General features: G+C 45.3%; 1 protein-coding gene across 6 annotated transcripts in view; it reads left to right on the top strand.

The window, feature by feature from the left end:
* Nucleotides 1–13,833, top strand: part of Ttc7b (tetratricopeptide repeat domain 7B) — a 216,825-nt gene that overhangs the window by 60,683 nt on the left and 142,309 nt on the right. For 3 of the 6 annotated variants that reach the window (XM_052738769.1, XM_052738767.1, XM_052738771.1), the window contains 2 exons: nt 6,841–6,962; nt 7,902–7,925. In XM_052738769.1, coding sequence (XP_052594729.1) covers nt 6,841–6,962; nt 7,902–7,925 — 146 coding nt within the window. The remainder of the gene's footprint in view (nt 1–6,840; nt 6,963–7,901; nt 7,926–13,833) is intronic. The other 3 variants (XM_052738772.1, XM_052738770.1, XM_052738768.1) reach the window with 1 other exon arrangement.

Raw genomic sequence — 13,833 nt, 5'->3', positions numbered from 1 at the left:
TCCTCGATTGGCTGCTCAGAGACCACGGGTCCCGGCTTGAGTTCTGACGGCTGTCGTGCAAGGAAACTTGAGTGGCGTAGCTGAGTGATGGGTCCGAGCTGGGTCACATTAAGATCACTGTGTGTCTTGAATCCTAGGAGGTGCTGCTGCTGAGAGAGAGAGGGCTTGGGTTGAGGGCCCAGGCCACTCAAGTGGCTTCCAAATGGGAGACAGTCAAGAGACAATGGCCCCCTTACTCTGTTTCATCACTTGACTCCAGCTTAGAGCACAGGCCAGTACTTGAATACTTCCTTATGAAATGTTCAGAGATGGAATGGCCAGCCTCTGCTCTTGCTCCTCTGATTTTGAACCTGACATCTCACTGCCTGGATACGTACTCCACAACATTCTTAGAACTCCGGAAGAGTCCAGTAACCAGAGAGGAGCAGTCACTTGTGTTCACCTCTGTGCATTGTTGTAATGCCTTTGCCTTCAAAACAGTAGAGCATTTTCTTTCCTTGGTTTTTTGAGACAGGGTTTCTCTATATGTTCCTGGCTGTCCTGGACTCTCTCTGTAGCCCAGGTTGGCCTTGAACTCAGAGATCTGCCTGCCTCTGCCTCTCGAGTGCTGGGATTAAAGGCATGAGTCACTACCGCCCGACCAGTCAAGCATTTTCTGTCTGCCTTGTTTTCACTTTATTATTAACTTTACATTCCTTTCATAGTTGTATATTATTTCAGGTAATATTTTATTATTGGGTCTAATTCGGCAGCTTCCTCCAGGCAGCTTTTCCCTTGCTTTACACTATTTTCTAGGGGCGAATTCTAAGAAGTGGGAATATTTTTGCCATTCTTGTTACCATGTACTGGGGCCATTAGTCAGTACTCACACCTTTCAACTTCAGCAGTTCAGGAAGGAGAGTAGGTGTTGCTCTGCATCTTGACAAATTGTTACAAAATTATTGTTACAAAATTAGGTGAACATAGTGTCTTGTGTGCTTAGTTTATATTTTTCAATTATTAATTGGATTGACATTTCCTCCCATATTTGCTTAATAGTTATTATTGTTATTATTTTAAAGAATAGTATCAGACCAGTGCTATAGCTCAGTGGGAAAAGGCACATGCTGCCAAGCCAGAAGACCTGAGTTCAATCCCCAGGACTCACATGTTAGGAAAGAGTCAACTCCTACAAATTGTCCTCTAGCCTACACACTTGCTCTGCAGTATGTGCAACCCCTCTACACACAATAAGTGAATAACTGTGATAATTTTAAAGGATGGGTTGCTATGATTTCACATTGTATAGTCTACCCATTTGAATTGGATGATTCTGTGTGGCTTTTGTATTTATTTATTTGTTTATATACATGAGATAGGATATCACCTGAGCTCACCATCCTGCTGCCTTAGCTCTTCAACATTTTTTATTATATTTAGAACTGTGTGAGCATCTCCAGTATTTAATCCCAGGATGTTTTCATCAATCTAAAAGGAAGTCTTGTACCCGCCAGCAGTCACTCCCCATTCCATCTATTCTCACAGCACTGAACTCTTGCTACTGTAAATGTGAATGTTCTGAACATTTCATATGAAGTCACATAATGTGTGATCTACAGTGACTGGCTTTTCAAGGTCTGTTTGTGTTGCAGAATGCATTGGTTCTTTTTATTGCTATGTAATCTTTTATTGCACTTTGTTTTGATTACTTTATTTTTGTTTTTAATTATGTGTCTGTGTGGGGGTTTGTACATGTGAGTACAGTGCATATGGAGGCCAGGAAAGAGCATAGATCTCCTGGAGCTGAAGTTACAGGCAAGTTGTGAGCCATCAGACATAGGTTCTGGGAAGCAAACTTGTGTCTTCTGCAAGAGCTGAGTTTTATTATTATGAAAACTTTAATGTTGGAGTAATCCCCATCTAGGACTTGAAAAGTTTTACACTCTTCCATATTTAAAAAGAATAAAAACCTCACAAATCAAGATTCGGGTTCAGTTTGATATAGTAGATATGATTAAATTTTTTGTTGCAATTTCAGTGCCTCCTTGTGGTGAATGAGAATGAGAATGGCCCTCATAAGCTCATAGATTTTTAATACTTGGTCACCAGGAAGTGACACTATTTAAAAAGATTCAGAGGTGTGGCCTTTTTGGAGGAAGTGTGTCACTGGGGATGGACTTTGGGGTTTCAAAAAGCCCATTCCAAGCCCAGTGGCTCTCTCTTCCTGCTGCCTATGGATCTAGTTGTAGAACTCTCAGCTACTTCTCCAGCACCGTTTCTGCCTGCATGCCACCATGCACCTCATTCCACCCACGGCCTTGGTGACAATAGACTAAACCTCTGAAACTATAAGTAAACCCCTATTAAATGCTTTTCTTCCTAAGAATTGCTGTGGTCATGGTGTCTCTTCGCAGTAATAGAACACTGACTAAGACAGAAGTTGGTACCAGGGAGTGGAGTGCTGCTGTGACAGTCTGACCGTGCTGTTTGTTGGCAGAATGTGGACTTTGGGACATTGGACTAGAAAAGCAGTTGAATGCTTTAAGTGATGCTTAATAGGCCATACTACTAAGGAGTGTGGAAGACAGTAGTGCTGAAGACAGTAGATTTTGATGGCCTGACTCAAGAGGTTTCAGAGGAAAAGAGTTATTAAGTGGCCTAGAGACCGTTCTTGTGATATTTTGGTGAAGAATATGGCTGCTTTTTACCCTTGTCCAAAAAATATGCCTGTAACTAAATAAAAAGATTTTAGATTAGTGGCCTTGGCAGAGGAGATTTCAAAGCAGCCTACTATTGACTCTGTCTTATGGTTATTAGTGGTTAGTCTTATTAAGATCTGTAATGAAAAGCTGAGCAAGGAAAAAATTTTAAATGTACAGTTTGAGTCAAAAGGAATATCTGGAAGTGTAATGGGGCCAAGTTTCAGTGCTCAAGGAGATAAAAAGTTCAAAGAAAAACCTGATGCTAAATGGAATAAAGGGAGTGGTGACTTCAGGGCAAGATTCCATCCAGCTAAGCTTCCAAATTGTAAAAAAAGAATTAAATAAAGCTTAAGCCAGTAGTTCTCAACCTGTGGGTCACAACCCCTTTAGAGTTCAAATGACCCTTTCACAGGGGTCATCTAAGACCAACTGAAAACAGATATTTATATTATGATTCATAACAGTAGCAAAATTACAGTTATGTTGTAGCAACAAAAATTGCCGGGCGTTGGTGGTGCACGCCTTTAATCCCAGCACTCGGGAGGCAGAGCCAGGCGGATCTCTGTGAGTTCGAGGCCAGCCTGGGCTACCAAGTGAGTTCCAGGAAAAGGCGCAAAGCTACACAGAGAAACCCTATCTCGAAAAACCAAAAAAAAAAAAAAAATAATAATAATAATAATAATTTTATGGTTGGGGGTCCCCACAACATGAGGAGCTGTGTTAAAAGGAAGCAACACTAGGAAGCTTGAGAACCGCTGGCTTAAGCAGTGAAAAAACAACAACAGAAGACTGAGGCAGCTGTAATTGAAAGGGGGGCAAGTTCCAGCCCCCAAAGCAACAGAAGTTGGTGGCTTCGGCTTCATGGTGGCCACATTTGGCAGCTTGGCATCAGGGCGCCTTAATGAAGAAACTGCAGAACACACCCTTAGGGGACCTCAAGAGGACCCAGGCTCTCAGCCAGCATGAGGAGCACTTTGTGCGGGAAAACCACCTTGAAGCCAGAGAATGTGAAGTCAAGAGCAGCTTCGGGAAGAGAGGACACTTTACTACACTGCCAGCATGCTTTGTGTCTAGGCATTCAGTACGTTCCATGAGCTAGTCAGTATTTATCACAAAATACATCTGATGGTTTTTCCCAACTGTAAATATTCACAGCGTGTACAAGGTAGATTAGGCTAAGTTGTGATGTCCAGTTAGGTGTATTAACTGCTCTTCTAACTTATGAGACATTTATCAAGATTAACCTGTTGGAAGCTGAGGAGTTTCTCTAAGAAGGATTATATGCCATAACTAAGAGATATACAGTTCAGAAAGATAGTTTAAGTGGGAATTTACTCAGCCTGGGAATAGGGTGCGTTCCCCTAAGATCAGAAACAAGAAAATTAATTTTTTAGTTACTTCTGTTTGATATGTTACTAGGAATTCTTCCCAATGTGTTTAGGCCAGCAAAAGCAATGAAGGACATCTAAATTGGAAATTCCCAGTCAGATGATACAATTGTGTATGCATAAAATCCACACACACAAATCTGTTGGAACAAATAAACATTCAGCAGGGTTATAGTATATAATGATTAGTATACGAAGTCATGTGTTTCTATATTCCAACAATGATTCTAAAATTAAAATTAGAGCATGCCCATAATATCAAAAGATTAAAATTCATAGGAATGCATGTAACAAAAACACATGAGCTAAAAGAAAAAACAGAGTGTTAAATAGAAAGGGACTCCTCGGTTATTAACGAATATCTCATGCTCGTGGATTGAAGTGCTCAGTTTGTTAAAATGATAGCTTTGTGGAAAATGATCCACAAGGTCCATTCAGTAACTATCAAAATATGATCTACTTTTTTGAAGAAGAAAAACAAAAATAGCAAGCTGGTTCAGAAATTTGTGTGAAATTTCAAGTGAGCCAGAACAACCAAAACAAGTCTTGAAATTGACGAATCAAGTTGAAAGACCTGTGCATCCTGACCTCCGAACTTCCTGCAAAGCCACAGTTATCAGCTTTGCACATAGGAATGAGTGCTGCTTAGTGGTAAAGCAATCACCCAGTGTGAACAAGGCCTGGTTTCAATCTTCATCACCAAAATCAAACCAAACCAACCAACAAAAAATGGGCATTCAACTATGTCTCTATCTATCCATCTGTCTTCCTTCCTTCCTTCCTTCCTTCCTTCCCTCCCTCCCTCCCTCCCTCCCTCCCATCCATCCATCCATCTGTCTATCTACCTACCTACCTATCTATCTACCTCAATCAGACATATTTACATAGCAATGTAAAAGTGATGACATAATGAAACTGGAAATCTTAGATCTAAAAATAGTAATATAATAAACATAGATGAAGAAAAAATCAAAATAGAAGGCATGAATATACTAATCTCACCATCTGTATCACGTGCCATTAGTTACCATATAAAGTTGAAATATCAAGATAAAGAATAATTATCTCCCCTTTTCCCTTGTATATGTACAGTTTTTATAGACACATACTAATATACATATAGATTCAATAAACTTTATATTTAACTTTAGCACAGCTTTTAATGAATTTTGTGAACAAAATTATTTTTCTGGGACAAGAAGTGGTGGAGTGCTTGCCTGGCACATGTCAAAGCCGAGCTCGATTCCCAATGCTGGAAAAGAAATTTCTGACTTTATGACTACTTCGGTTACTTCTGTCAAGTTGTAAAAGCTAGCATTTATAAGATGGCCTCTTGTGTGAAATGATTTTGTCTTTGCTTAATCTGTATGTGCACAGAGCTGTCTGCATTGTTACTCAGTAGATGTTACATGGGTTATTATTTTATGGTAAATTGTAAGGCAGTTTTTCCTTTGGACTGCACTGAATATTTTTGCTTTTGAATAATACAGCATTTCAAAAGTAAAGGCCACTGTCAAAAGAACATGAAGGGTAATTTGGAAAGTTTCAGCGTTGTACTTGCAAGTTGCCCAGTTGTTCCATGAGTCTGGAAACGAGAGGAAGAACTGGAAGAGAAATTGAACTAGGGAGTTAGTCACATGCCAATGAGTTTTGAAGCTCATAGAAGTGGATGCTATTATCTCAAGATAGACATAAGAGAGAATGGGGGAGTCTAGGACATGACTCTGTGCATCTCTGTGACCCTGTGACTTGACACACTCGAGGAGGAGAAGCCTGCAGTGGATGGAGTGGAGATGCCTTCCATGCAGGAGGGGACACAACAGAGGTGGGTGGGGAGGAGCCAGGGACTTCTGACAAAGTGCTGGGATGTGGTGGAGATGCAGCCATCTGGATTGCGTTCTCCAGCGGTGGCACGTTCTCTCCTTTGTATGCAGAGGAGAGTGCGCAGGTGACAGGGCCAGCAGTTCCTTCATTTAGCTTTGGAGAGTAAATTCAGAACCTTTAGGATGTTTGGGTTTGGGTCTTTTAAGGAACTGCTGACTTCAGAAAACTGGAGCCGCGTGTTTGCAGAGCACCTGTGTGGTTTTTAAGTGTGCCGCGAGTCTGATCCTCTCTGAGACGTGCTTTGTTCGCTAATGTGTGTTTACAGTTTACTCTGAACCCGGTCTCAAGTCGCTCGCCTGATGAGTTGGCAGCCTTTTCAGTTGTGTTTTTTACAGAACTAAAGATTTAAATCTTTTCCACCTGGTTGTCCGTGGCCCAAGGTATCCGTGGCCCAAGGTATCTGTGGCCCAAGGCCGTGCTTAAGGGGAAAGGGAGTGAGGGGTATTTCTTCAGCTCTTTCTTTGAGGATAGATGAGTGCCACTCAGCCTCCCCACCTGAGCCCTGCAGCGTGGGGAATTTGTCTTCTGGTGAACTCCAGCAAATAGCAATTGTGTTACTTGTTGGCTCCCGAAGAAGAAGGAGTACACCTGCCTGCCTGACCAGAGCCATTGGTAGACAATGACTTTCTGCTCTTGGCTGAGACCTGAGTTTGATGATTTGGTTGACACCATGCTCTGAGCTCTCCTAGCCAGCCTTCTTCAGGGCTGCCCAGATGCCCCCTGTGATGGAAGTCATCCTCTGCTGTGCCTGCTTACACTCAGACACTGCACCTGCTTTACCAGAGGAAGTTGGTTGTTCAAGTCTTACAGTGTGTTTGGAGCTAGGGTTTGCAGGAAGTAGGCATTGATCTGTATTTGATTAGTTTTCCAATTCTCTCCCCTTCTAGGTAATACTAACTAATATTCAGAACAGAAGCCCTAAGCCTGGCCCTGCTCCCCACGATCAAGAACTAGGTTTTTTCCTAGAAACAGGACTTCAGAGAGCCCATGTCCTCTATTTCAAAAATGGGTAAGCTTGCTTTCTTCTTGTTGTCTTTTTAATCCACTTCCTAAGAAGGAAAATAGTCTTTTAATATGCTGTCTCTGGTTCAGTTGTGAGAACAGGTGATTTTAAATATGAGTTACAGAACTGGGGAGATGGCTCAGCAGGTACAGTGCTTGCCCCACAAGCATGAGGATCCAAATCTACACATAAATCCAGACGTGACAGCCTTGCCTAAAGATCCCAGTGCTGGGGGGTGGAGACAGGTGGAGCTCAGGGACTAGCTTCAGGCAGTCTAGCCTCAACAGTGAGCTCCAAATTCAGTGATAGTCAGTGTCTCAAGAAACAAGGTAGACTGCAACAGAGGAATAGCTCTGTACACACACACACACACACACACACACACACACACACGCACGCACGCACGCACGCACACACACACACACACACACACAGTGCTACAATTGGAATGTTTTAGAGAAAATAATGAGCATTAGTTTTCCAATTCTCTCCAATTTGTGTCCTCTCTCCCGGACTTCCTGTGAGGTTTGAAGATGGGAGGGGAGGGAAGAGGACACTTGGGTGAGTATGAATTCCAAGTAGGAAGCTCCAAGACAGGGCTAGTGGTTCTGGTGGAGCCATGTCTTAGATGTCCTTCCTCCACACGAACGACAGACACTTCCTCTCCACATCATCAAGGAAACTTCAGCACACAAAATCCCTTTCAATAGTTGAACAGTTGAGAAAAATGGATTTTCCCATCCCAAGACCTTTCTGCACATGAGTGTGACTGCCGGGACCTTTCTCCCCAGATTGCCTTTGAGAAGGTTGGAAAGGTTGCAGAACGTGGATGGAGGGGATGACTAACACATTGACGTCTGTTTTCCTTTTGTGTTGTTCTTGTGAGAAACGTGCTGATTCTGTCCGCATCTCTTCAGTTGTCCTTGTTTTGACCTTGTGCTGCAGGATAGATGTGCACGAAGACCAACAGTAGGTACCTGTTTCTGTAGTTCCCAGGCTTTGCACGGGAGGCCCCTAGAGGCCCGTCCCTTCCTCTAGGAGCAGTAGTCTAGTAGCGCTTCGAATGACAGAGGGGACCCACGTCCCAGCCTCTGACACAGTGAACATTGGAACTGCCCTCTCTTCGTTTTCAAGGCCTTTAATTTAAACCTTGAGGTGTAGCTCTCAGAAGGGGTCTGCCCGGAAGCTCACTACTGCATGCACCCGTTTTTCTATTTGTTGAAAATAAATCTGTAGATTCCAAATCGTGTTAAACTCTTCGAGAAGAAAGGCTTCCTTTGCTCCAGAGTTCACTGGTTCAGCTCAGCACGACCCGCCAAAGACCACAACAAACATCCTGAGGTCTGGATAGCTTGATGGCTTTGGCACAAAGGCGCTTTCAAATCTGATCTCATCTGCCACTGACTGAGATCTCCTGTGCAATGACGCATGTCCTTTAGTCTATTTTCTCTGCTTCTGTGAATGGAGGGAGAGGGAGGGGACAGGGAATGTTTTTCTAGTCATCTGTTGATTCTCCTTTTCACACAGTAAATGGTGGCCGTCACAAAGAAACCCCAGAGCCTAACAGCAGGACTGTCGGGCTCTGACCTCATCCCCTGGAATGCTGGCTGCCCACTGGGTACAGCTAAAATGTATTACTGAGAAGTTTGCATGGTTGCACACTGTGGATTGTATCCTGACTCATTTCCCATGCATTTTGCTTTACCAACATTCGAGGGAGTGCCCTTTGATGCAGCTGTATGGGCCTGCTCAACTTTGCAGCCTTTCTTCTTCTTTCCTTGTGCGTCTCTGTGCTCTACAGACCAGGTACTCCGAGGCTTCCTCCCATCTGCAGTGTCCAAAGGCTGGCCTTGGCCACCCTTGTGGGAGCTCCTAAGTATGTGGAGATGGGAGTCAATGTAGAAACCTCAGAATGTTTTTGAACATTCCAAGTGCCCTAGGCTGCCTGACTCATACTGGCGGGTTTCTCAGGACCTTAGGGCTACTTACTCCCGAGGGACCAGCTGTCCCTGGATGGTGAACACGTGGGGGAGCTGCTGTCCTATGTACTGCTTTTCATCACCTCTCTTTATTTCTTCTTTTTCCTGCATGGATGAGCAGAGTGGTTTGCAGCAATAGGAGAATGCAGTGTAGATGAGCTAGGCCTTGAGAAGTAGACATGGATAAGCATCTTAGAAACTCATTCACTCCACACCTAGCATCTGGGTCATTCTTACGAACCCGCTGAGCTATGGGGATGATCTTACCTTTTATAATTCCCATCGTTCCAGGGGTGACTACCAAACTAGTGTCCTCCAGCATCTTCCTGAGAACTGGAGAGCAGGCGCAGCTCCTGGCCCTGCCCATGTCTAATGCTGACCAGCCTGCCTTGACTTTGTCTTCGCTGGTCCTCACACCACTGTCCCACTCATCTCCGCTGCCACCTTGTGCACCTCTTTCTCCCCCTATCCCCCTCTGGTGGTACGTTCCTTCCCTCTCTCCCTTCCCCTGTTGCCTGCTATCCAGGCCTCTGTCACTTCCGGCCTTCCTCTCCAGGAGTCCTTGGAGATGGCTGGACATAGGATGAACTCACCCAGCTTTCATATCTATTTCTCTGATCACCCTAGGTGCAGCCACAAGCCTATTAAAAATGAAAACCTTGCTAGGTGGTGGTGGTACACACCTTTAATCTCAGTACTTGGGAGGCAGAGGCAGTGGATGAGGCCAGCCTGGTCTAGAGAATGAGTTCTAGGACAGCCAGGGCTACACAGAAAACCCTGTCTCTCAAAAAGGAAAAAAAAAGAAAAGAATAAAAGCATTTTACCAGGTATGTGTGGTGGTGGTGCATACCTGTAACCCACCCTCAAAAGACTGCAATAGAAAGATTGCAAGTTCAAGGTCAGTCTGAGCAACATAGTGTTACTCTGTCAGAAAACACAAGGGTCTGGACTGTGGTGACTCAGCAGTGGTGGGTGCAGAAAACCTGGCTTCAACTCCACCAAAAAATTATCTGCCTGCCTGCCTGCCTGCCTGTCTGTCTGTCTATTTCAGCTGACCTACCAGCCAAACGTCTGACAAGATTTAGGCAGTCAGTTGGAGTGGTGGCTCAGAGAGAAGCAGGCATCTTTTGGTCGCTGGGCTCCCTAGGCCAGGGTTGGAGCTGGACCTTCCTCTCCAGTGCTGCTCCAGGCGGGTCACTTCTCAGGACAGCACTGTTGGTGACAGTACTGTCCTCACTGGACAGCAGAGCCAAAGGCAGAGAATGGTCTCACTCGTCAGCCCTCTGAGGAGGAGAGAAACGTTACTTCCCTCCCTGAGTCACTGCACAGAGCTAGAATACCAACCAGAGCTTGGCTTGGTGAGGGCTGAGGGTGGGGCGTGGCAGTCATTCACTGCCGTTTGCTTCAGGCTATCCAACAATCTGTTGTAAACCCAGGGTAGCCAAGGACATTTCAGGTGATGCTGCGTTTGTCAGCAGTGTCCAGTGTGCCCGGTGGCTCCCCTGCTTCTGAATGGGTTTAAGCAGGGAGGGTAAGCACTGGTTGACATGAAAAGGCAAATGTCTCTTAGCACTTGGGAGACAGGCCTGTTAGGTTGTACCATTGGCTAAGGTGAATCACATTCTTCATGGGAGGCCTTGACTCAAAGAAAGCAGCGTGGATGGATGTAGCAGATTTGGAGCTCCCCTGAGGTGCTACAGTGCAAGAGCTTTTGGAGTTCTGTTTTTACAGAAAGCAAACAGACCACTAATCTCTATTAAGCATGGGCTTCAGACTGGTTTAATGTTCTCAGATAATCTTGTTGACCTTTGCAGAATGTTTAGCTCAGTTCAATGTAGCCTAGACATAGAAGGCATAAAAAGGCATCCGAGCTAGATAGAGTGGGGACAGGGAGGGAATCAGATTTGGAAGCTTGCTTTTCAATTGTTCTGTTTGATATACACCCTGAGGGGCAGCATCTGCAAGGAAAATGGACAAACAAGACAGGGCCTGAATTGAAGTCACAAAGCTTGAGTTTTAACATGTTGATGTTAGTCAAAGCCCAGAGATAGTGGAACCAATGAGAACAGCGGGTGACAAGAGAGGCCTGGCCTGCGAGCCAGCTCAGGGACCTGAAAGAAATGGGGCTAGGGCAAGGAGGAGAGCTGGCGGAGGAGCCACCAGAGGCAGGAGGCAAAGAGTGACATCAGGAGAAACAGTCGCTGGCTGAGTGTTTCTGAGCACTTAGGAAAGAAGAGCAAAGGTTGAGCACTGGCTAGGGAGCCGAAGATGCTGTGACCTTGAAGACTAGGTAGGGGCAAGAGAGGAACCTGGCCTGGGAAAGCCAGGGACAAATAAATGATGCAGGAGGAAGTGATGTCATGTTCGCCACCTGAGGAAGCAGTTTCCGTTAACATTTGCTTGCCCCAGAATTCCTGCTGGCAGGATGGGTGGTAGGAAGGTGCTGGGAGATCACATGCCAGGTGGGTTTTTTGCTTTTCTGTTGCTGTGATAAAACGCCACGGCCAGGAGAACTTATAGAAGGAAGAGTTTAATTTGGCTGATGGTTCCAGAGGAAAGTTCATGATGTAAGGGGAGGCATGGCAGCAGGTGGCTGGAGCAGGAAACTGAGAGATCCCATTTTCACCCCTAAACAGTCAGCAGAGAGGGTAACGAAGTGGCCTGAGGCTGTGAACTCTCCAAGCCCAATCTCAGTGACATGCTTCCTCCAGCAAGGCTCTACACCTCCAGAGAAGTCGCATTTAGTTTCCAGGCATCTGCCGAGAGCACACTAGATGGCCCTCTGGTACCAAGCACCAGTCCTGGGCAGGTCAGGGTCATTTGCTGCTTTGTGGAGCCTGCACATTTCCAGAGGTTCATATAGCTGACTGGGGCACAGCGGAGACCCGCCCTTCTGCTGACACGGGCCTAATTCTCCCCCCACTCAGACTGATAGCCTGTTCTCTGAGAGCATGGCCTTTTTGCATTGAAAATTGGACTTTTAAAGCACCATAGGTGTAACTATTTATGTAGTAAAAAGAACCGGTCAAATTCTGTTTTATTTAGGTGTGGGCTTGGGTCTGCCTCATCCCTTCATGCCATCAAGACTTGATGATGGGAACAAAAGAGCCCTTATCAGTTTTAATTCGGAAACTCCGACTCCGCTGTTCTCTGGGGTGAACTACGGCCACAGGTGCTTACTGTCAGCGCTTCGCAAATACTTAGACTAAGTGCAAGTGTGGCAGCGCCGGGGCCTCTAGAGAGCTTTCAGTGCTGGGGGAGTCAGCCTGGTCTGTCTGTGGCTCCAGAAGGACGGGGTAGGTCACCACAGGCTTCCCAAGTCGGGAGGTGCTGAGCTCACTGGCAGTTTAATTGCACCTCACAGAGTGAGTGAGTTTGCCCACCTATCCACTGCCTTTGCCTACCATCAAACAACTAGAATTCCCTGAAAGGTGAACTGCTATAGGATCTGTGTAGGGTGTTTTCAGTTTTAATAGGGCAGTGGTGTGTGTGTGTGTGTGTCTGTGTGTGTGCCTTGTCTGCTTGTTCATTCACTGATTTATTCATCTGTCAGATCTTTATATGTTAAGAACTAGGGTCCAGGTAGCAAATGATCCCTGTGGAATTTCCATTCCATCAGGAAAATAAATAATTACAAATGGACTAAGCCTTTTAAGAAAAGGGGGGAGGGGTAATACTGTTTTTTCTTTCTTTTCATCTTACACATTATCCTTTAAAAGAAAATCATATAATGTGGTGTCTAAAAAGCAAAGTTAACTTGATAGTTTTGGATCATTTCCTAATAACTCTTGATATAACTGGAGCTCGATTTCCCTGGAGAGTGCTCACCTTATCGGTGGCAGTGTTTGCAGACCAGTTCTTGAGCTGTGCTATGGAAGGAATGATGTGAAGAAATGATGCCAGGAGCACATGGTGTAGGTGAAGGAGTGTCCCTCACTGTCACTGAATTTCAGATGGGTTGTGTCAGTCAGTTGTTTGGCTAATGCTGACCAGCTCCTGCTCTGGGCTCTGGGATAAGGTGGTAAGCAGCTACACAGACCCCCTTGCTTTCAGAGAGGAATCCCATCATCATGTCTTAAAATAGCTACAGCACTGAGCCATTTTCAAATGAAATTTCGCTACATTTGATGGTTTGGGGGAGTTTCCTTTCCTTTTCTGAGCGAGTGAGAGAGCCTGAAATGCATCAGTGACTAGTCACTAATGATGTATGGTGAAGGCGTAGGGGACAAGGTCCTCACAGGCATCGCGTCCAACCAAGCCAGCCTGTTTTGTCTGCTTTCTTCCTCTCTTCAGCATTTATTTAATCAGCAACAAATTCGCTATGAACAGTGCCTCTCAGAGGATCTCCTTTGGTTCTGTTGAATGTTGGCCTATCAGAATGTTGCAGAGGATACTTGGTTCGTGTCCTAGTTAGCTTCAGCTATAGCTTGACCCCAGCTCTAGTCACCTGAGAGAATCTCAACTGAGAGATTACCCTGGTCATATTGGCCTCTACCCATGTCTGTGAGGGATTGTCTGGATAGATGAGGGAGAGCCTAGTTCCCTCTGGGAACCACCATCCCCAGACAGGCCGTCTGGGCTGTATAAGGAAGCTCGCTGACCATGAGCCTGGGAGCAAGCCTGCGAGTGAGCCAGGAAGTAGCGTTCTTTACAGATTCTTGGATTCCTGTTTAAGTTCCTACCCTGACTTTCCTCAGTGATGGACTGTGACCTGGAAGTGTAAGACACATAAACTATTTGCAACCAAGTTGCTTTTGGTCAGAGTATTTTATCACAGCAACGGAAAGGAAACTAGAAGAGGGCCCCAGTCTGGATGGATGCACAGGAGTCAAGAGAGCAGCATCGGGATGTATCACCCCGTGAGTGTTCTCTCCCCAGGCCTCGGCTGTCCGGGGCTG

Source organism: Peromyscus californicus, unplaced genomic scaffold, assembly GCF_007827085.1.
Source record: "Peromyscus californicus insignis strain IS unplaced genomic scaffold, ASM782708v3 Scaffold_15__1_contigs__length_86483966, whole genome shotgun sequence".
Taxonomy (NCBI): Eukaryota; Metazoa; Chordata; class Mammalia; order Rodentia; family Cricetidae; genus Peromyscus; species Peromyscus californicus.
This window is presented reverse-complemented; position numbering and strand designations above follow the sequence as displayed.